This window comes from Lipophrys pholis, assembly GCF_963383615.2.
Source record: "Lipophrys pholis genome assembly, chromosome: 17".
Taxonomy (NCBI): domain Eukaryota; kingdom Metazoa; phylum Chordata; class Actinopteri; order Blenniiformes; family Blenniidae; genus Lipophrys; species Lipophrys pholis.
The window spans coordinates 3522064-3545718 of record NC_137643.1 but is presented as its reverse complement, the minus strand read 5'-3'; the positions used below and the strand labels follow the sequence as shown (position 1 = coordinate 3545718).

Here is a 23655-nt window from a genome sequence, read left to right as displayed (position 1 = left end):
GTCACTAAAATGTAATTGAAGTGCTTTTCATTTGTACCCATTTTTTATTTTTATTTTATTTTATTTATTCCATCCATTAAAAAAAAGAAAATAAAAATAAATTTAATATTAACACAAAAGTTTACAAACTTCTGAATGAAAAGCAGCAGAAGGAAGAATAATCTGCCCCTTTGTACCATAAAGCAAGAAAGAGTGAATCTTTGTGTTGAATAATGATGAAAATGAGGATAATTCAGCCACGTGAAAGTCTAACAAATATATAACTGTTCATTTAAACATACAAACCTGATTACGTTTTGAAGCTGTTCTGAATGACTTTTGAAGTTTTTATTTTCTAGTTTTCTTTCCAGCATCAAGCAAAGTGTAAACAAGCAGAACCATGTTGCATCACAGCACCAACTTGCAGGTTTGAGTCCAGGCAGTGACGTTTCTGTGTGAAGTTTGAATGCTAAACTGTAACTATACATGTACTTCAATCTAAAAAAAAAAAAAAGTGTTTTCATAATTGTGACTGAGTGCTCGAGAGGTAAACTCTGAAGGTGCTGAATGAGGAAAACACCAGAGCTTTATCGTTTCTTTCAAGACAGAGAAAACCACACCGGCCTCTGCATGACAGCAGCCTTATGCACAGATTTGTATTTTTATTGACTGCATGCCCATCATCACTGCTCACTTTTTATTTTATCAATTTGTATAAGTAATCTCACTAACCTTATGACTAAAACAGTCACAGATCAGAAATACACATAATAACATCACTGACAAGGTTCTGTTCATTACTGTACATCTGGTACTACAAACAAAAGATCATTTCTTCCCTCCCTTTTTCTATGATCGGTAGGACGCTGACTTCATTGCTCTTTGGTGGCGCTTTAGAGCACCGATCTTATTGTCCAGCTCATCCATGAAGCCTTCATCCACAGACTCGCTGTCTGCCTCTTCTCCATCCGTCTCACTGGGAAGAAACACGTGAAGCTGAGTGCGAGCCGGACCACTGGCGGCAGGTCCAACAGCAGAGGAGCGCTGACTGCAGCTCAGGAGACACGGTTTTCCAACAACAGACAAAGGCTCGGCCTCAAATGAACAGTTACGATGCTGCACCGCTGAACGCCGCGGGTCGCCTTGCATCCTCTCTGAGCTCAGGGTCGGGTTGTGCGAGTGTCGTCTCACTGGTCGCGGCCGAGTGCACGGCTGGATGCCATGGGAGAAGTGAATGTAGGTCGGTCTGCTGAAAGTCTGAACCTGCTGGGGCTTCGGCTGGTGAGGATTGCTGGTCAGCGGCCGGGGGCAGGTCTTGCCGGGGAGAAGTGTGGATGACTTGCTGAACGAAAGGAGAGGCGCTTGTCGCTTTTTCAAATCACTGGAGCGACGACTGCCGGAGAGTCCTTCAAATAGGTTGTTCTCATTTGGAATGAAGAGGGATGGCTCACTAAGGCTGTGAAGACAAAAAGAAAAAAAGACATCGACGTGTCGATCATTGGCTAAATATTGAGACGCCAGACGTGGCTATCCAGACGTGCTCAATCACAGAGCAACTTTCAAGATCTCACTCTGTGATCCATCAATACATCTAATGTGGCACTGCAGCCGATCGCAGCAATTCTGGGTGAAGGCAGGGTACAAGTGGGACACTTCACGAGTCCATCAAAGGGCAAAACCACAGAGACACACACTCACATGTTTGTGGACTTTGGGAAGAAATTGATGAACATGCTAACTCCACACAGAAAGGCCCCCAAAGCATAACCTGGACATGAACTGTGGACGAGAGGCGAGAGTGCTGACCAGGCGTTTACTTTGTTGGTACTCACTTTGTGAAGTGCTTAACAATTGAATATAAATGCAAGACAAAGCACACAAAGTGGAAATATTACAAATAGAATACGGTATGCATTGTGTTAGATTTTATGTGTACACAATAGACATATTTCTATATTTCAGAGTTTGAAGATATCCAACTTACCGTCTCCTTTAATGTGACACTGGATCGAGAAACTGCCAAAACCCCAAATTTAAAGAAATTCGAGATAAGTTGATGATATACAGTTGAGAAAAATTTTAAATAAAGTTTTTTTTTAGGACCATGAATATGTATAAAAAGTTATTTTCCATACACAACCAAGAGTTCACAATAAGGTAGATTTAGATGTTAAACATATTGTTTATTGAATAGAATTCAAAAGGAATTGTATATTCCACAACAATATTACTAAATTGAGGTCATACTAAAAGAAATCCCACATCAAAGCTTTTAACTCCACCTCATTTATATGATGGTTATTCAAAACCTGCTTTGCTTGGGTGACTGGAGGCCATAAAATACTCTACTGAACACCGAGGGAGGTGTGTGTTGGCACACGTCAGTGTCTAAGAATCAAAGTGTGTGTGTGTGTGTGTGTGTGTGTGTGTGTGTGTGTGTGTGTGTGTGTGTGTGTGTGTGTGTGTGTGTGTGTGTGTGTGTGTGTGTGTGTGTCGGTCGGGTTTCTCCTGTGAAGCCAGCCAAAACCGCTGGGTGCTGCATCAGGGCATCAGATCAGTTTCCACACCTGAGATTTATGACACACGTGTCCCTCGGCGCTGAAGTGGCCTACATGAAGCCGTCAAACTGGGACACAGCAGAGAGGAAACAATTACAGTGTAATTCCAGTCAAGCATTCAACCTACGCTTTGACAGCTACTTTTGCTGAAATGAATAGTGGAGGCAGTGGAGGTGGGAGGGTGGAGATGACATACAGCAGATAGATCACCTCATCAGTCACAGTAACCAAGATGCATGATGGTTATTATAGGAAGCCGAGTCAATTAGATCCAGGCATCCTTTATTTGATATCCTTTTGTTTTGTAGACTTTTTAAAATTTGATGGAGACTGAAAAAAGCACTTTTGTGAGAAGTATGACATGAAGTAAAAAAAGTAATGTGAAAGTAGAAAATTTTTACTAGAATCTTCACTGCAGTGACTTCTATATTGGCTGTCTGATCTGATCGAGTAGATCATGCTACAATGAAATGTCAGTATTTATTTTAAGAGAGAAAACTTACATCATCTCTCCCAGCTTCATAATACACAAGCACACATACACACAAATAATTGAACTTTAAAAGTTCTACATATCTATCCATTATGGCAGTATCAAAATATCCCATTTGAAATAAAGTGTAAAGATATTTTATTTACTATATAAACACCATTTGTCATTACTAAGGGATGCAGGCTGTAGAATTACAAAACATGTAGGAAAAACAAACACCACTTGAATCTTCAAGTAATTAACTAGTTTTCTTCAGATTTCTTTTCAGCTAATCATTTTTGCTATTGACAACTGTTAAATATAGTTTCATTCATTTTTTTTTAAAGTTGTTTACTAGTTACAAAAATACTTGAGATTATGTGGAACAACAAATTGTTCTCACTAAAATTTTGACGGCCAACTTGATTGTAATGTTTTGAAGCAATTCTTGGATTTCTTAGTCTCCTGTTCTTCTGCACTGCATCCTGCAAAACTATTACTTCACTGTGGAAACGGTGCAAAACATCTGCTCACTGTATTCACAGTTCAAACTACGTTCAAACTGCACTGACGGTGTAACTTTCATGTGGTCATGATGACACTTTAATAGATAGAGACTTCAGCTCAGCGACCAGGTGCTGCACGAGACAAACTCACCTGAGACGAACCATGCCGCTTCTCCTGCGGGGCCCAGCGACCAGGGACGGCAGCCTCAGCGGGGTCTTGGTGGGCTGGCTGGCCGCTGCAGCAGCGGGAGGATGATGCCCGGAGGTCTGGTCGAGCCGCCCGGTCCTCCCCCACCAGCCTCTCACGTCTAAGCCCCGGCCGAGCACGGCTGTCGGCGGCGCAGCTCCCGCGGCGCCGCTCATCTCTGCTCCGGTGCGTCACAGCCAGAAAACGTTTCCTACAGTTCAAGTACAAACGGCCTCTGCCAACGACGCGCAGCCTTGAAATGGCCGCATGGCCGCTACAGAAGAAGGATGTAATTTAGAAGGGGATTAAACCGCGGACCTGTCTGTACGGGCTGCAGGGGGGAAACGCAAAGGGGATTGTACCGATCCACCCGTGGGCAGCGGACGCCATCAATGATGGATGCTCATTAATAACGCAGGGGCAGAACTGGCCAGGTGGATACCACCTACTTTACCTCCTGTCCCTCTCCCTCTCCCAGGCTCAGTTTACAGAGGAGGGGGCAGGTGGTCAGTGAACAGTAAGAAATGTCCCCTTATTGCTCCCGATAGGGTTTGTTATTGATTAAAACTCAGAATCCATCACGATAATATTCCTAAATGAATAAATTCTCAAAACGGTTGTGAAACTAAAATGTAGAACTTCAGACCATACGTTCAAATATAGAATATATATCGACATCTAAGTTAAACAAATAAGACCTATCCATATGGATGATGACTTCAATGACTCAGTGAATAAAGTGTGGATTCAGTCGGGTGTTCTTGACTGTTAAAACATTCAAGTACTGATGACTGAAAAACAAAGCAGACAATGCCTGAAGTAATGTACTTTATGATCTCAACCATCAACAACAGGATAACTAATGTTATCACACACTGGTCCAGGTATAGGTATAGTAATTAATTGTGGACATTTCTCTACAGCGCACATCCAGATGTGGAGTGTGGAATTTCATTCTCTTGCTCGTTTTTAGTAACATGGGAGCATAAAGTCAGAAAAAAGATCAACAGGATTCTTTGATGCACTAACATTTGCCGCTTCTTTGTCTAAATCAACCAAGTTGCTTCTATTGATATTTCAGCAATAAAGACATTTTTGATGCAGGGTTGAATTGGGAGGTGAGACACACAAACCCGACCCACATTCCGCCTGTGCTGTTGGGGCTCCTCTGGATCGTTTTGCTGCCTCGAGGCTGGACCGTCTCCAGGGCTGACAGCCAACCCTCCAGTGTGATGGCGCAGTGGAAACATAGCACCTTTACCCTTAATTGTAACTGGAATGGCCCGAGGAGCCAGAGAACTGAAGTACTGGGGTAAGTCAACAGCCAGGTAGTTAATCCAGAGGTGTGAAGATGGTCACAGAATACTGTGCAGAAATAAACATCAAGATACTTCTCGTCTAGTGTGACGAGAATTTAATCATCTCCAGTTTTTACAGAGAGATTTACTTTTCACATGTTCCTACATGCATGACTGACCTCCAAGAAAGAGTAAACACAAAATACGTTTTTTTATTGTAATTTTATTAAACATCTGAAGCAGAGACAACAGTGCATCCCTACTCTGGACTGCAGCCCATCGGTCCTCTGCTGGAGGATTCCTGGTACTGCATCAACACCTGTCCCTTAACCTATACAGGAGGAAAAATAAAAACATGTTGAAGTAAATCCACAAGTTACTGCTTCCCATTATTACTTTCCCAATAAGCCACAGAACTGTACACACACATTTGACATCCGAGCCTGAACATCTTCACTGCAGACGAAACGCCACCGGAGGCATAAGGCAGTGCTGCTGCTGTGACTACCCCACCCCTGGCAGTTAGTCAGTCATCAGTCTTCATTAAACCTGAAAAATAACAAACGGACCAATTGTTAACCAGCATCTCCAAGCACAAAGTAACATTTAAGACCAACATGCAATCAAGCACTAATAAATACCAGACTTCAAAGTATGCTAATATCAATATGTGGCTATATAAGTATCATTGTAGTCGGAATTCAAAACCGTTTCCTAAGAAGATTGTTATAAAGGTAAAGTAAGGGAACTATGAGGGGAAAGTTTTACTGCCAAAGGGACAACCCAACTAATTGTACATGCTTATAGAAACTGGCAGTACATGTAGTTGCAGTGCAACTTATGAACGCTTAATTGATATATACATATAGAAAATGCCAATTGTAATGTGAAAGATATTACCCGTTCAATACTTGAATATAAAATTACCACTATTTAAAAAAAACACCAATCTCATGTCCAACACAATAGACAACTTTAAATACACACACACCAACCATGAACAGATCTTACCCTGGGTCACCGACATTTACTCTCAGCCTCCAGCAATCAGTTGAGGATCCTGCGATGAGAAACAAACAATGAGAGCCTGACAGTGGACGGGTAAGTAGGTTTATTTAAAAAAAAACAAATGCAGTATGTGTTTGGACGTGCCACGCCTAAAAGGCTAAACTGGCAGCCAGTGGATCAATGGTTTGTGTGCATAGGTGTTTTTGGTACTTGTGTAGGGTGTAAGATGAACGTTATGGTTGTGACTTTATTGTGTTAACATGCATTACTGCTGAACGTCTGTTCAAGTGTATGTCAATGTGAGCAGAAGTTCTGGAGTATGAGGTGTGTCTGTAAAAATGTCAGTAGGCTGAGGTACTTTGTTTTGTTTTTCTTTGTTTTTTTAGAAACTGCAGAGGGGACGAGAAATTCATCACAACCACACTCAAATCTATTACAATCCTTGCAAGTTAGAAGTTGAGTCTGTTACAGAGCCGTATGAAGCTTCATACTGACACATCAGGGGTTTAACTGCAGAACTACCCCAAGAGGAGTTGCGCCATAACGTTGCCCAGCAGTACACAGGGTCTCTTTCAGTGTCAGTCTTGAGTTTGGGGGCGGTACCCTTTCAGATAAGGCCATTGGAGGCCGAATGGGGCATTCTGGCATCACACTCAAAGAGGACATGAACAATATTTTGTCCAAATAGGACTGAGGACATTATTAAACATGGATCACAGTGCAGACAGATATACCCCCACAGCCTTCAGTGGCTGAACCCAGTGCATTCTTCTGTTGACCATGAGAGTTTGTAGGAACCATGAACTCCAGATTTCATTTAAGAGAAAACTCCTGAGACGACACAACAATGGCCACAATCACAAAATAGTGTATCCTGCCACAATGGAGGCTTGTCGCTGGCACGATGCAGCATTCAGGTGCAATAATAGGAGTGAATAAATAAGAGCAAGATGTACTGAAAGATCAGAGGAAGGGAAAGTCAGTGTCAGTGACTGACAAAATCATCTCACACATCTGCATTCAGAGCAGAAACTTTTCTGAAAGTTATTTTTTTCCATTAAAGGAGTCATCGCCTGGTATTCTCATGTATCCAGTAACCCTATGTCTTTAAATCAATTCTTAAAAATTATTAATGGGAAAAACAAATACAGAGCTTGTTCTGAACCTTTTTCATACTGCAACTTCCTCTCGCAAGAATACATGCAAGAATTTCACTGGTACAGATGTTAGGCTTGCACTGATTGGCCACAGGAACTGTCAATCACGGCGACAGCAAAGCAGTCCTTTGGCTCATATGAAAAATTATATAAAACGATTGTGGAGGAGTCTACAAAATCCACGTACCCTGGAGTATAAAAATGAAATACAGGGTCATTTGTAAATAAAAAAAGTTATATTAGCTTCCTGTGTCAACAACACAGGAGCACAAAATCTCCAGATTTTGGTTTGAAAAAAACAGAAAAACTCCAGATTTTCAGGAAAGTTTCAACTGAGGTCCAACAAACAGTTTTGAACAAGGAAAAATGTGATTTCCGGGTGATGACTCCTTTAAATAACCACCGAGTTTAACATTTGCTATAGAAATATAAGTGAAACAGCAAACTTTGCAAGATTGCAAGAGTTTTGCAGTTTTGCTTTATCCTGTGTTTCTCATTTGTTAACAAGTCAGTGCTATAAAAGCATGTGAGCAAATGTTGCATTTCTACACTCTGTGTTTAATTATATGGTCGGGATATAATCAGGCCTTACTGTCATGTGACAGAGCTGCTAAAGTGAAAATATGTGTTGAAATGAGAATGTCTCCTGACATAAATATACATACCAACTGTCCAGACAAACTCAAAATGTCCAAAGGCAAAGTGCAAAAAACTGCACTGAGCATTTATTTGAAAAGACGTTAAATTTCCCACCCAGACAAACCCCAACTGTACGGTTAGACTTCAAACGCTTGACTGCGAAGACTCCCAACCCAGTACCAAAATAACATGTTTACACATTTTTTCAGGTAGATACGGCACGTGTCAACCGGGAGGAAAAATCACACACAATTGTGATGAATCTAATACGAACACTATTAAAAAAACAAAAGATTATCGTATCACTTTACTAATTTTTGGGGCATTAGGGAAGATTGTAAAAATTACCCTTTCTAATGCTCACTCGTCAAAGAAAACTTATGTATATTAAATTGTAACCGCAGAACAACTCAACTGTCCTTTATTGATGACCCTTTGTAAAACAATTATTTTAATATTCTTTAAAGCTAAAAAAGAAAATATCCCAAACTACCGGGTTTATGCTTTCCAAAAAGCTCCCAACTCATTGTTCAACAACTATTTCTTCATGTAATAACTCGGTGCGAGTTTGCAAAGAAGAAATGTGGGAGTTGCCCAATAAAGACCTGAAGGCTTCAAGCAGTGTGGACGGCATTGTAAAGTACACATATTTCAGTGAAAAAAGCAGCTGCGTGGAGAAAAAGAATTACTTTATCGAGTCACTCAGATTTAGTAAGATAGACGTGTCATAACACAGAGACCCAGAGGTGAACAGCACGGCAACAAAATGCAGCTGTGGAAGGTCGCAAGCGGATTTACACTGGGATGACAGTCGATACAAGGTCGAGCTTTTTCCAAAAACTGCTGAGCGCAACAGCTTTGGTCGACATAAGTCAGCAAAGATAAACATGGTTACAATTGCTATTTTAAAGTGTCAAAGTTTTTCAAGAAGTGCAAAGTTATATTTTCTATTCTAATAATGTGTTGCTAAGGAAAACTACTCACCTCGAAAGCCGCTTGAAGGGTAATTCACTCATTTCAAGTTAAAAACCAGCTCGAGGGGTTTTTCAGCGGCGCAGAGGAAAACATCAAAGTGGATTCACACTGCACAGTAAAGCTAAAATAACCTCAGTGGCAGTGAGCTCAACTTTATCAGGTTACATAAAAAAAAAAAAAAAAATAAAAAAACAGGCTGTGAGGTAGCTCCTCTGAATTGACCAGCTCGTGAGTGTTGTTAAAACTATCAACACAAATATGGTCAGGCCGGAAAAATTCCAGCAGAGCCATTTTCAAGACATAACTTTGTGAAATAGAAAAACGCCACACAGACATTTACGACATGGAGTATGTCTTTGTGGATACTGTAGGGGATTGTTTTTTCACGGCCTGCCAGTTTAACATGTAACCTCAAAATATAATTTATTTTTGCAAAATAACCAAGAAGTCAATACAAGATGAAATGGCACAGAACTGAATTGTCTTGAGCAACTGGACAAGATGTCTGCTTTCAAATATGCAAAAGCATTTTCCACCCTTAAAACTGGAAACAAAAAAAAGAAATTGTGCTTTAAAAAGTTCATTGAGCGGTGTTTCCACACATCGACATCTTAAAGGTTATGTTGATCCAGTGACTCAACCACCCACACACTAGTTGTCAAGCACACGTGAAGAGAACCAAAGCACTACAAGCACACACACATACACACACACACACACAGTACAGACTCGAGTTCCCCTCACAAAAAAGCTGAACAACAGATCTGCACTGTGATACCATTATTTTGTCAGTGTGATGCCAGAAGCCCTAAAGACGTCACCGTGAGCAGTGACAAGGAATGACAGCAGAGGAGTAAAGTTATGGGATAACTGTGCATCTGGTATTATAAACATGGATGGGAGACTTACCTTACTTGTTCAGCTGATCTGTGTAAGCATACCTCTGGCTGCAGTGCAAACAAGTCCAGGCTTTACTGTCCACTGACTTCTGCAGAACTACTCATCGTCAATGTAACCCAACGGCAGAGAAGAGCTCCTACTGTTGATTTGGGCAGCATGTCTTTGACAAGCCCTGATGGCAACTAATGCACCTCATTTACCCAAAGACATGAAAGACGCACAACCACACAGGCACAACACACCCATCTGTAAGGTGCATGGGACTTCCTGCCTCAGGTATGTCTGAGTATAAAACCAGTCACGTTTACTCACGTAGGTATCATCAGAAGAGCTTAAAGTGTGTAGGCGGGGACGGAGGTAACGGTACACAAAATTCACCATTCATAGGCAAGCTGGATTCAGAAACCAAAGAATTTGAAATTAGGCTATATAAAAAAAAAACAAAGATCTAATTGACTACTCAAAGTAGAACAGCCTTAATTCTACATGGCCTCAGGAAAAGTCCAGGCTGTTTACTATAAAGCATTTGTTATATGTGCAATCACATACTGGTCAATGCTGAGAGCAGATAGTAGTGATTCTTACACAAATTTACAATGAATCCATTTAAAGTATCCTCGTCGGACAAAAGCCAGTGCAGACTTCAACAAATATGAAGCATTTCATGACCACATGCTCTGGCGGATCAAAAATTTTAATAGAAAAGGAAAATTAAAAAAACAAAAAACCTACAAACATGTGAACATTGGTACCGTTACTCCTCAAGGAGGCCTAAACCTCCCTGGTGCTACCAATAGAAAATAGTGATCATGTTAAAAATAAGGCTCCGTTTACACGACAACAAGAGAGATGATGGGAGCGCTGCTACTGTGCACCACCTCCGTGGTAAATAGCACTGTTCATGCACAAGTAAACATGGCAGCCTCCAGAGTGGCATGACTCCCAGTCTATATCCTAGTTTTATAGTGAATATTGACGGTGTTCTCCGCACGCACACGTGTGGTTTCATTACAAAAACAAAAGTTCCACTTTGTGGCCTGGGATGCCAACACCATGGTTTTCAGTGTTTCTGCCGTGTGAACTCAAAAGAAAATCACAAAAACAATTTTACTTCCCACTTAGAACGTTGTCGTGGAAACGGGGCCAAAGTTTGAAAGCTTTAATTTCAATTGTGGTTATACAAAGTGATCCTATCTGTAGTCGTGATAGGAAAGCTTCCAAAGACTATGATTGGAAGCATTTCAAGATAAAAGCTGTATTGGTGGTATGTGTTGTTTCAGACCGCTCTGGTGTTGACGTTTTCCAAACAATAACTTGTTTACCATTGATAAATGTTGACTAATAAAACTGACAGTTCCCTTATCAATTTCTGTTGCATTAACATATGTGTTCTTTAACATAAGCTTCAACCTGAAGCTGATCAAATCCGTGGGAGACTGTCGAATAGGTTTTCCATTTTCAGCCTGAATAGGAAGTTTAAAATTGTGTCCATTAAAAAAGCATTACCTTCACCATATGTTGTACAATGACTGTTAAATCTTTTGTCGGCAATGTTTAAGTGAAGAAACTCATGAAAGATGTACATTCAGAACTAATTCTTTGTCCATCCTTACAGTCAACTGCATTATTCTGGAGGAATTACCCCCCTGCCCCATCAGTGGAGCTAATCAGCATGTGCTAAACAAAGGAACATCCAGGTCTCAGTAGTTGGTGATATAGTCTGTGCTTCACTCTTGTTTAAAAAGAACACTTATTGAATGTTCTCTGCAATGTCAAACGCTCCATTTCAAGTGAAAAATGTAGATTTAAAGACCTGGAAATCTAGAGTATTGGCTTGTTTTAGAGTCCTTTTTTTCATAAATCTTTGCAAAGAGCAAGTATTTGAATATGAAAACCATTGGAAATGGTTACCTCCAGTCCAACGCCTATAAAAACACCAATTAAGAAACATTTTTTTAAAGAGATGCCACTTGATGCTTCAATGTTCCAAGAATTATACAAATGAAACTAATCCAAAGGAATACTACACTTTCATTGTCTTGGTTAGGAAAGTTGCTTTTCATAGTCCAACACCTTAATAGATGGTCAAACCTGTTAAAGAAAAACAAATTGTACACAACACCAAAACACACATGACATAACAAGCTTTAAAGTTTATACCTAATGTCAACGGCCATCTACAGTACTATTCTACAACAATGTTTATTTATTTTTTTTTAATTAAATACAATGATCTAATATTAATATTGATGAAATGTAAACCAGAGGTTTCTTAAGTTTCATACAAACCTAAGTGAGAATTACTGAGGTGGCCTTTTCAGTCTGGAACATTTTTTGGCTTCACAAAAATCTTGATTTTATTACTTATATTATGATTTAATCTGAAAATGCAATCAACTGTCAGCCACTCACAGAGATAAACTCCAATATTTTCTCGGCGAGCACCGACATTATGGATGAACTTTTCCTCAGAAACTCATACATCTGTCTTATATGGTCTTAAAATATCCAGGATTAATTACCTGAAAAACCTTCAAAAGCAATTGTGTACGAATGACCTAAAAAAGTTGGTTTGACATTCGATCCTGAGTTTTTTGCAGGTTCTTAACATGAGCGCGCTCCATTGTAAAAAAAAACAAAAACGTTGAGTGGATGAATGCATCCAAAACATATTTCAAACATGAGATACTACCACATGGACGGCTGCATTCTAGTTGTTCAGACTGTTGAATTTTAATGGAGCCAATCAATTCAAAAAATGTTTAGAATTTAAATTCTTTAAAGATTTTAGGAGAAGGAGCACTCTCTCCATGCTATAAAGGACACAGATTCAAGAAGGAACTGTTATAGAGTTCTTTGGGTATGGCTTACGAAAGTTGGTTTCATTATTTGCATTGAAAAACCTTTTTCTTTTACCTGTGTGATCAATAAATTTGCCGACTCGAGAAGAAAATGCCAGAGGGGAAAAAGCTTCATCAGAATCCCAGCCAACAGCAAGTGTAAACAACATCTATTCAAAAACTACGGTTATGTTGTTGAAATTGATTTATCATTTTCACAAGATCAGTTTGCGTTTCTTCGCTAAACCACTCCAGTGTCCATACGACAAAGCCACAACTTCCTCCATACTCCACAATCTTTAAAGTTGGTCAGACCTGTTAAAGAAAGAACGTACACAGCACAAACACGTAACATTTGAAATGAACACTTCATATCATATCAGTTTCTTTTTGCCAAATTCATAAAAGAAATGAGTCTTTTGCTTTGCTGTGTGTGTAATGCAAGGGGATACCATATTGGTAAGGACACTTACTATCGCTGACATTTGCTCATGCTAAAAGAAAGTCCCCCTAAAAAATACATTTGACATAGTAACCCACTGAGGGTGGCACACCATTAGATACTACAGCTGTGCCGAAAATGTCACTAACTATAAGTAAATAGTTCAATAGGAAGAATACAACAGTGAAAATAGTGCTGTGAAAAGCAGCAAAGCTAATGATGCAGTTCAATGTGCTTCAAGAGTTGCAATTTCGACGAGTACTTACACTGACTTTTGGAGGTATCTCCTTTTATGAAAACTTCGACCCATTGTCGTGGTTCTTTTGGGATGAATAAAGATGCCTTATCACTTCTAATCATGCAAAGATGCAATTAATTCCAATTCGATAATGGTGGGACAATCCAATAAGCAACACAACTTCAAAAAAAGTGTTCAGTCATGTGCAATTTGTCACGTGTGGTAAGTCCAAGAGTTTGATTATTCACCGATTCCCAGAGTAGCATTCATTACCCTACAGTCAAGACATAAGTGCAGGAAAATCCAGTGGCCAAAGCCAATTAAGACCAGGTTCTGGTATGTGTTCTTCGGTCCAACAGGGACACAATATCAAGAGTTAATTTGCTATACGTCTTCTTCACTTTCCGAAAGTGATACGAGTACAAAATGACAAACATGTCTGCTGAAATGGAAAACAACACTGGTCAAATGGCACCAACAAGTAAGACGTGATTATTCATAATCGCCTCAAACAACCAAGCAAAAAAAAGTCCCGAGAAACAAAAGGATTGACCCTCTTGGTAAACATGTTAGGGTACTTTTTGGTTGCCTTTAATGATGCCAACAGAACCTCCTAATGATGCAGAACATCAGCCACATGTGTGAAAACCTGTTGCTGTACCAGCCAGATACAAGCAGCATGACAACTGTGGTGCTCTGCAATAAAATAACATGCCATCTTGCTAGTTCAGTTCTGATAAAAGCCTGTAGCCAATTACGGTTACTGAAATTTAGAGATGGATGTCTTCTCTTCAAAGCTTGTTTTAATCATGCTCAGTAATTAAAAATGCACTTTTAGCCATGTACATTCAAACTGAGTCCTTATCATTGATAGAGCAGATCTAAATCTGGTCAACAAACAAAATGATGGTATTGTCATTCTGCAAAGACATTTGATACATCTTTTTTTGCTAAAATATTAACATGACCTCCATTCTACTCAAAATAAACCAAGAACTGAAAAAATGTCTTTGTTGGCATTTATTTTGTGAACTTAATAATTTGTTTATTATTACACAGTAACCAGTTGCACAACCACATTTTTCTAAACTCAAAGTATCTTTAGGAGTCTGCTACATGCCAACCATCAGACGAGTACACACAAAGTGGTACTTTCTGGCTGATCAACTGCTCTTTACACCACATCAGAAGCAAACTTGGGTCTGATCGCTTCATTTCAGAAATGTGTTGGATGAAACGTGTCATACAGAAATCTTGAGAAAACTTAAAACTAATCCTTTTCTTCACGAGTTGGCAAAGCTAACTGCATTTTAAATCCATCGGTTACAGTGTGAGTTTGTAAATGAGTGAGAGCAATACTATATTACGGACTGTGATATATGTGAACAGAAACTAATCTTCAATCATGCACAAAAGATGCACACAAGCAGTTTGAGGACTGGAAGCAGAACATCTTTCAAGAGATCAGAGTTTGTCAACTCGTGAAAACACACACGCACACATTTTAAAGGGTCTATGGGTAGTATTTCTGCTGTCCTGAGGCACAACTGCAAGAGCTACTGAATGCCAATGAATTAACAAGGTCACTCAGTTGATGAATCCATTTTATGACACACTGGGTTTCAAGATAAATAATTCACTCTAATAAGAACGTAAAATTAATTGTTTTGTGATCAATTATTCTCATGGGCTAAAGCAAGCTTCAAAGTTGCACGAACTATAAAGTTAGCAGTGTTTTCAATAGATTTTTGTCAAGACAGATTATTGACAGGCAGGCATTATCAAAATGTGATCCGGAGAAAATACAGAAGCAAGTAGTGGGAGTTTCTGGTGGGTCTTGTTAAGTACACCACTATTTGGTAAACACAGCACTGAAGTAAACAGGTCAGGAGAAAGATGACACATAGACCCTTTAACACCTATTATGGTACACACATCATGTGTGCCAAGAGCCCACTGAGAACGGGTGGATATTTTAGAATAGTGCGCGTATTAAAATCTAAGTAATAAAGCTAAACGGTGTGTCCGGATTCAACCAATGTGACTTTATTATCGTAATAGTACATGCTTTGAGTCCAAATATCTGGCACAAAACAACGCCTTAAGAAATTGAGAAAATGGAACAATTATCACTTCACGATAACTCACAGAATTATACATCTAGAAAAGAAAATACATGGGCAAGTTGAACTACTAGAAACACTAATCACAGAGACGATCTCTCTGTTCATACTAAAGACAATACAAAAAAATTAAAATGAAAATATTGACGTCATTAAATGAATAAATTTGCTAAAATGTTGCAACATTTTGAACTTAAATACAGAAAAAAATGACTCAACATGTTCATTTTGGAGAATGTATACAAATGGTGCTGCAAGAAGCATAGCAAAGCAGCTTCTAAAAACGAGGTTTCTTAGCGGGACCATCAAACTCCTCGCGGACCCTGCCGTATCCGGGGTTACCTGGACCCATCCCCCTAGGACCGCCCTGGTTGAAGCGCTCATTGCGCTGTGGGATTCAATGTACCGGGAAGGTAAAAAGAGGGGTGGGGGAATATGGTATGAGATGGGTTCAGTGCAACAGCACGCAGTTCATGTCCACATGGAGGTGTGTAAAAAGGCAAATGTAGCAATAGGTGGTTTGTTTTATATTTAGATTTACAAAACAACCAGCAGGAGGCACATCCGGAGAAAAGGTTCGTTCCATTATGAAGGTCCACAGGTGCCACAGGTAACATACAGAAAAGGAAGAAAGGGTAATGCTTTCGTTAGTCAGTGCCTACCTAGTGTGGTCTCTTCTCCAGTACATGCCAAGTTTATCCTGTACTCCGTACTGCTCATAAGGTCTAGCGTCAAAAAATGCTGACCACACTGATAATCTAAAACTGTTCAATATGGCATAAAAACATGCCCAGTTGTCTGAAAGGGGGAGTTACACAAATACTTCCCATCTAATTTCGTCTACTTGTTAAAATCCCTGAACCCTTACAAATGAGCATAGTGTATTTATTTGTCAAATATCTAGCTTCATGAATAGAGAAGATGGTTTATAAATGTACTTCTGAGCTTCTCCATCACAAAAACATTAAATGTAGGGCCCGAGGATTTCCACGATGCAGCATACTAGCAACCATGGAAAAACTTTATATCATGGAAATTACCCAAAATGTGGATGGATTTTATGTAGTTAAAAATATAATTTGAAGAGTGCATTTAAAAAAATTGTATAAGTAAAAAGTTTTCTAGGCCGAGAAAAATATTACACAACATAGTCTTCATTCAAGTGAATCTTTCAAGAAACACTTTGTAGTTTCAAACTTTGGTTTATGATACGGGGATGAAAACAAAACCAATTTTAAACTGTGTGATTGTGTCCAGAAATCAAAATGCGGCATATGCACCAGAAATCGAATATTTTGGCACTTTTAGCACAACAATCATCACACAAAACAGTCAACAACTGTTTTCGAACCAGAACAGTTTATGCTTTTTGTCATCAAAATGGTAATTCGGACAAATCCCGGAAAAATCGAAGAGCCTCAAGATTGACCATCTCAAAGCCTTAATTGCAAAGGAGGAAGGCTTTGATTGAAGAAAAATACACAGTCGTACTAGGAGCCCACTTAAGGACGTTTCACATTCAGTGGTGACAAAAACAGATTGCCTGTCAATGTCCACACTACGATAAAACCACTTTTTGCTGCGATCTACATTGCCAACAAGATTAAAATGTAAAGAAATTTAAGAAATTAACGTGCTTCTTTTAAAACTGAATTTAAAGCACCAATTGGAGTAGAAAGCTAAGAAAAACTTGAGCGTTATGGAAATTATCAACGGTATAAAAATGTAGGGCACAACTTATCAAATACAAAGTCTAGTTAGATAAGCTGGCACATTACTGTGCTCAGTCTGGGATCAAAGCTGACATTAATACAACAACTCTACCAGAATCATAGATCACATAGATAAGTCATTGCCCAGTATCCGGCTACAAAACCCTGAAGACAAATCACTGAAAGGTTTAGCCGCCCCGTGTCAGTTACCCAATGCTTTATTCCACAAATATGTTCCAATTTTGTGCTTTTGTCGTCATCCTGCACTAAACAAATGAAAAATTCTCAGTTATTAAGAAAAAAATAACTGATGAGAAGGTGAAACTTGTCCAAAAGATGAAGTACACCCCTGCCTAAAGTCTGAACTTGGCTTATAGCGCAAAGGGAGCTCTACACTTGATTCCACATTTTCAGCCCATAATGCACATAACCCGTGTATATGCAACATATTGTTTTCTCAAACAGATGAAAGTGCCGTCAGAGATTGAAAAAATTGATATGCACACTTTCGACACTAAAAGAAAAACACGCTGCTTCATGCCATCCGTTCTTCAGTCAGTAAAAGTGCCTGTCCAGCTCACAAGAGACAGGGCTTGCAATAGAGTCCACTACAAACACTGTGATGAAGTGAGCAGAGCCACTGAAGTTTGTTTCAAACTTTCCGAAACACACTAAAGAGCAATTACTGACAGTTTAGTGCAGGTTGACGATTATTTAGCTGGAGAACAGTCATGGTCAGTTGGGAATAACTGGGGGCTTCACTTGCCATTGAAGGAAAGGTTTGCAGGCAGGCAGCATATCTGACTCAATCAACAATCAGCAAGCCACTCAAAAATGACTGCAGAAACAACTCGCATCCTCACATCTTGCTAAGCCAGGTGGCCTTCATGTTCAGAATCAGCAGAGACTTTCCCAAAAAACAACAAAAAAAACAAAGCCAAATAAATGACGATAACTACTAATCTTCCCAAAAGTGGGATACGTTACCATTTCGTTGCCCATCAAGCCTGCAGAAGATGGTCCCTGCTGACCCTCAAATCCCATCCCAAACTTCTGGTTGGACCCAAAGGGCATATCTGAAAGAAATATCAATTTTGGTTTAAAACTATAATGCCATCTGCTAGTGGAAACTCTATTATGAAACCGTCATACAGTTAATATGATACTTGTAAAGGTTATCATCTTGTCCAGAAGCATACTGCATCTTAAAAATGCAAGTACAGCACAAGTAGCCTTTAAGAAATAAATTGCAACCGAACTTTTACCACTACTTACCACCCATTCCCATAGCCCCACCGGGGTGCATTCTCATTTCCCTCTCCCTCTGTTTAAAAAAAAAAAAAAAAAAGAAGAAGAAAAAGAGGTAAGAGTCCGTGCTTACACCAATTAAGTATTTCCCATGAAAGCTCATCAGGAAACTAAACTCACATCCATGAAGTTGCCCATTCTGTAGTTCTCTTCACGCTGGCGGCGAACCTGCTCTTCCATTTCCCTCTTCCGAAGCATCTCCTCTTCCCGCCTGCGTCGCTCTTCCTCTTGTCTTAGAAGGTAAAGCAGTGGTATTTGTATGTCACAGTTCAACAACAATGACAACCAAAAAGTTTTGTACCAACAATATTGTCAAGTTAATTTGAGAGGGGGAACATTTATTCCATATTGGTGCTGGGGAAAGTTCTTGGTTTTTACCAAAAAGGAAAGTTGATTCCCCCTAGAGTCAAAATGAATCCTAGCTTCAAAGAAAAAAGAAAAAGAGAGGGAGGGTCCTAGTAAGGTAACATTAAATACCGGAGCTGCATCTCCTTCCTCTTTTGCATCTCTTGACTGTGCAATTCCTCCATGCGCCTGAGCTCCTCTTGGCGTCTGAGTAGATCTGCCAGAATGAATAAAATTAACATTTAATTGTCATCCTTGAACACCACACCTTAACAGCGTACATCTTCAGTTAAATGTATATAGTTCAACAGAAAGCATACAACTCTGTGTGTATGTGTGTGCGTGAGATATATCTTGCCTTGTCGGAGCATGTTCGCCTGGTGCTCGTGGTAGGCATCATCCATCTCACTCTCCAGTTTCTCGCGAGCCTCCTGCATGTTTTTCTCCACCTGCTGCCTCTGCTGCTTCTCCATTTCATCAAGGGACTTCCAACGCTTTGAGTATTCAAACTCAAATGTGCCAGGACGCGCAAAGCGGGGTGGCTCATCACGCTCCCTACAAAACACATAACACACCATGTTGACTTGCTAATGATTCCAACATTGTGTCCGTTCAAGAAATTATGAGTCAATGTGAAGAATAGGGTCACCAAAAAAGGCCATTAATAAATGAAAACCCAATAAAATTTTAATTTTCAAATAGTAATAGAGTGAAGTAGGCAAATTTGGATTATGTATGATCTTCAATGACACAAGTAAACATCTACCGCCTCACACAAAAGATTGATATCTCAAACCCAGCCCCACTCTCATACAATCTGCTACTCTAAAAACAATGACCCATAGAAATACAATTACTGTATGAAGACAAAGCAGACACAACGATGAAGGGAAAGAATAAGATAAAAAGTGATGTACTTACGCCTGATATCTTGGATTCTTTTGTGCCAGTTTCTCTGGGAGACCATCTTCACTGTCGAACTGCTCCAGTGGCTCAACAATAACAGGCCGGGGTGATCTAAAAAGACAGACAAAAAACAACAATGCCTTACAGACATCTCCTTGGTAAAAAGCATATCAAACTGACACTTTTCAACAAAACATGCATTAACAGTGAATTAAACTCTTACGTGGTTAGAAGGAAGACACCCTCATTGCAGCGTTCCAGAGCCTTCCTGGCAGCAGGCCTGGAAGCAAACTCCACAATCCCCTTCCCTGTGGAACGCCCACGATCATCCACAATCACAATGGCTCTCTCCACCATCCCAAACTGTGAGAAAGCTTCTTCTAAAAGCTCATTGGAAACAAACGGTGACAGATTTTTCACAGACAGTGCTGCAGAGTGTGTCGCAAAGCGAACACGCAGAGGTCTGCCTTTCATTGGCGTGTCATCCAACTCCGCTTTAGCAATCTCAGCCAGTGCACGGGATTCCTGTGGAGAAATTAATTCACAAAATTATAATATTAAAAATACTACATGGAACTTGACTGAAAACACAAGAAAGATATCTTACCAGTCTGATGAAGCCAAAACCCTTGCTTTTGTTTATGAAGACCTCACTCGGTTCTCCGTACTTGCCAAAAATCTTCCTGAAATGTTCTTCTGTAATGTCATTGGGCAGGTTACCAACGAACAAACGGCACCGCTGGGTGTAGGTCTTCTCACCAGGCTTCAGTAACATGGACAGTGTTGCCTTGAACTCCTGTTTAACATGAAGCAACATCAGACTTCCTCATTACAAACGAGCAACAGTGGAACACAGTGAAGAATATAGAAATTTTGGAATACAGTGCTCTGAATGGATTTCATTGCTTGGTTTCTCTCTGTTAAAAGCACATAGAAATGACTGTTGTATGTTATGCTATATAAATAACGTTGACTTGAATGCGAGACAACTGAACAATAATTTGGACAGTTCGGCTTTAACCATTGTTACATAAATGATACCCCCCAAACGCCCATCCCCCGCTATCTGTGTGTAATAAACCAACATGGCATACATTTGCAAGTTAAGTTGCAAGTAATTTCAGACAAATGTTCGAACTCGAAGCTTCAGAAGTACTCGGGGGGAGAAAAACGTTCCGCACATTGGATAAGGCAGTTTCAGGACAGTTCGTCATGTCAGGTTGCTGTTTACACAACATGGCCGCTCGCTGTAGCCACAAGCTAAGGTGCGTGGCCGCGGCGCAGCGGAAGCTAAATATGAGCTAAAGAGAGTAGAAAGCTGAGAAAACTCGGACAAAAATGGTAAAAAAATAAATAAAAAAACATTCAAACCTTGGGGTCCTGGTCCATTGCGTCGCTCGATGTATCTGTCTCTGGGTTCTGCCTGGATTTGTCCATTGGCGGCCCTGACTTCTGGCCGTGTTGAGGCCCAGATTTGTGGCCTTGAGGACCGGATCTCTGACCGTGTTGAGGACCGGATCGCTGACCATGTTGAGGACCTGACCTCGGACCCAGTTGTGGACCTGACCTCGGACCCAGTTGTGGACCTGACCTCGGACCCAATTGTGGACCGGACCTGAGGCCCTGTTGAGGACCGGACCGTGGGCCCTGTTGAGGACCGGACCTTGGGCCCTGTTGAGGACCGGACCTCGGACCCTGTTGAGGACCGGACCTCGGGCCCTGCTGTGGGCCGGGCCCCTGGACTTGTTGAGGGCCGGATCCCGGGCCTTGTTGAGGGCCGGATCCGGGGCCTTGTTGAGGGCCAGATCCCGGGCCTTGTTGAGGGCCAGATCCCGGGCCTTGTTGAGGGCCAGATCCCGGGCCTTGCTGTGGACCGGACTTGGGGCTTGGTTGGGGAGACTGCTTTTGTCCGTTGGTGTTGCCGACCGGTGGCTTCAGCTGCTGGTTCTGAGTGTTATTGGGCTGCTCAGGTTGAGTAGGGGTTACATTAGGCTTCGGCTGTGGGGACTGAATATTGGGCTGAACAGCGGGGGTGGGGGTGGGGGTTGTCGGTTTTTGTTGCTCCGGCTGTGTCGGTTTACCCTGCTGCTGCTGCTGCATCGGGCCTTTCATGGTAAGAGCCGGTCCGGGGCTCGGCGGAGAAATGATCGGGAGCGACTGGCTCTGCTGTTGCTTCTGGGGGGTCGTCTGTTCTCCCATATTCTGAGGTCTGTTGAAGTTGTTGGCGGATCCTCTGCGGTTCTGGTTGTGATTTGCGAAAGGATGATTCCTTAAATGTGGGTTTCCCATTAGGCCACCACGCATGGGGCCGCCGGGTCCACCGCCTCTTCGCTGCTGAAAGCTATTCATACCCATGCCGCCACGATTGTTGTTGAAGCGAGACATTGGTCCTCTGATCGGCGAAGAATATCACGAAAAAAATAAGTAATGCCGCGTTAACCTCAACTTCCACCACTAAAAGCAAATCGTCAAAATGGCGACCAAACGTCTCACTGCGATTTCTTTCTTTATCCAAACAGATACATTGAGCTCCACCTACCTCCCGTCGGCAAAGCTGATTGGTTAGCAGCTGAGCACGTGGATGAGAGGCGGGGTCAACTTCGTCTTCACAGACCCAGCCGCTGCGAACAAGGAGCCAGCGAGCGCCAATTAAAAAGTGTGAAATTCTGCCTATTCAAACATGGCAACACCATAATATATCATCAATCAAAGTTGAAAAAGAAGTAAAATAGACCAAGGTACGTTTTGTGAGAGTTAATCGACATGAACAAATTATTGATGATTGATGATTTGATTATCTTTGGAAGAAACCTATTCCTATTAGCAAAAGCACAAGGTGTTTCTAAGGTTATCCGTGTTACTCAATGTTCATTTATATATTTTTAAATATTTATAAAAAAATATTTCTCACCCCATAAATAACTGAACTCTGTGGAACAATAGAACTACTTTAACTGGCAGAAAATCATTATTCATAATAATGAATAATGATAATAAAAATGTTATTTGTGAATAATTTATTGGATGACAATGTCTTTATTTTCTTTAACGTCTCATCCTTTTGTGGACAAATATAATCTGTGAAAATAAAGTTTTTTATAAGATTTGTAGATCAGTTCCATGGCCACTGATTCAGTTGAGCCAAAATGCACTTCTGTATTCTCAAGTAACAATTTCACTACCCAAGATGAAGGTCGATGAATGTGACTTGATAGCTTATTATTGTACAAATAAGCTTATCATGAAGGTTTGAGACAAGCAATCAACAAAGACTATAACAGAACTTATTTCAAGAACTGGTATTGTTCAGACAATCATTCGATGATAATTAAGGCTCATTCCTCATTTGTTAAATGGCCAATTTCTTCAAAAGTGAATGAGACTCAGATTAAATTGTATTTGATTTCATTTTATATGTATGCTATTCCTATTTGTATACCTTTGGCGCCCCCTAGCGATACGTTTGTTATTAGTCCTATACAAGAGTTAATGTTTTGCATTAAATTTAAAAAAAAAAAAATATATATATATATATATATATATATATATACATTTAAAAAAGAACAAGGAGCGCTGCATTTTCTCTCTCTCGACAGTCATTTGATCTTTATACAGGAAGTAAGTCTTGTTTTTTTTTTTTTTTTTTTATTAAATATATGAAACATTACAAACAAATAAAGGAGGAACACTAACTACTAACGCGTGACCCCCATGGCGGATTTTTTTTTTCTATGTGTTCATTCTGAACTCAAGGGAAACCAGATAAAGAAATGATTGAGTTAGAGATGAGGAGTCTGCTAAACGCAAGAATGTGCTTTTCTACTAACTACTTCTCAGAATCAGAAAAAATAAGTTTATCCCCGAGGGAGCAATAACAGAGGTGGACATATTAAAAAGAGTGAGAGAAAGAACCAAAACACAAAAAGATAATTAAAGCTGCGAGTACGGGTCCTCGCTACTTAAGGGACTTCGACTGAGAATGTGACAAAAAGTTTAAATGTAAAGAAAAAATATATACGGGTATGAAGAAGTTTAAATAAGTTTAAAAAAGTTTAAAAGGTT

General features: G+C 40.2%; 2 protein-coding genes across 3 annotated transcripts; both read right to left on the bottom strand.

The window, feature by feature from the left end:
- Window positions 1-625: 625 nt before the first annotated feature.
- LOC308122897 (uncharacterized protein) lies at window positions 626-4028 on the bottom strand. The gene is made up of 2 exons (XM_080485055.1): window positions 3667-4028; window positions 626-1435 (listed from the first exon to the last, which is right to left on the bottom strand). The coding sequence occupies exons 1-2, from the start codon at window positions 3876-3878 to the stop codon at window positions 829-831; spliced, it is 819 nt and encodes a 272-aa protein (XP_080341181.1). The 5' UTR covers window positions 3879-4028; the 3' UTR covers window positions 626-828.
- Window positions 4029-5207: 1179 nt separating this feature from the next.
- Window positions 5208-22126, bottom strand: sfpq (splicing factor proline/glutamine-rich). Of its 2 annotated transcripts, XR_013936178.1 has the most exons (12): window positions 20965-22106; window positions 20201-20389; window positions 19817-20118; window positions 19609-19704; window positions 19046-19242; window positions 18820-18904; window positions 18463-18574; window positions 18310-18358; window positions 18022-18110; window positions 6012-6060; window positions 5429-5549; window positions 5208-5331 (listed from the first exon to the last, which is right to left on the bottom strand). XR_013936178.1 is itself a non-coding variant. In XM_080485003.1 (10 exons), the coding sequence occupies exons 1-10, from the start codon at window positions 21976-21978 to the stop codon at window positions 15600-15602; spliced, it is 2244 nt and encodes a 747-aa protein (XP_080341129.1). In that variant the 5' UTR covers window positions 21979-22126; the 3' UTR covers window positions 13771-15599. The 2 variants fall into 2 exon arrangements, 1 of the variants encoding a protein (XP_080341129.1); XM_080485003.1 differs by lacking the exons at window positions 5208-5331; window positions 5429-5549; window positions 6012-6060 and adding an exon at window positions 13771-15710 and having other exon boundaries at window positions 20965-22126.
- Between the last annotated feature and the right edge of the window lie 1529 nt (window positions 22127-23655).

Bases quoted from the DNA above. Each gene is read 5' to 3' on its own strand.
- sfpq (XM_080485003.1), bottom strand. From the start codon at position 21,978: ATGTCTCGCTTCAACAACAATCGTGGCGGCATGGGTATGAATAGCTTT. The intron at 18,905-19,045 runs GCAAGATATATC...TCATTCTGGCAG, and splicing joins GGCGAACATGCTCCGACAAG to ATCTACTCAGACGCCAAGAG. The intron at 18,359-18,462 runs GTGAGTTTAGTT...TTTTTTAAACAG, and splicing joins GAATGGGCAACTTCATGGAT to AGGGAGAGGGAAATGAGAAT.
- LOC308122897 (XM_080485055.1), bottom strand. From the start codon at position 3,878: ATGAGCGGCGCCGCGGGAGCTGCGCCGCCGACAGCCGTGCTCGGCCGG. The intron at 1,436-3,666 runs GTGAGTTTGTCT...TTGTCTTCACAG, and splicing joins AGCGGCATGGTTCGTCTCAG to CCTTAGTGAGCCATCCCTCT.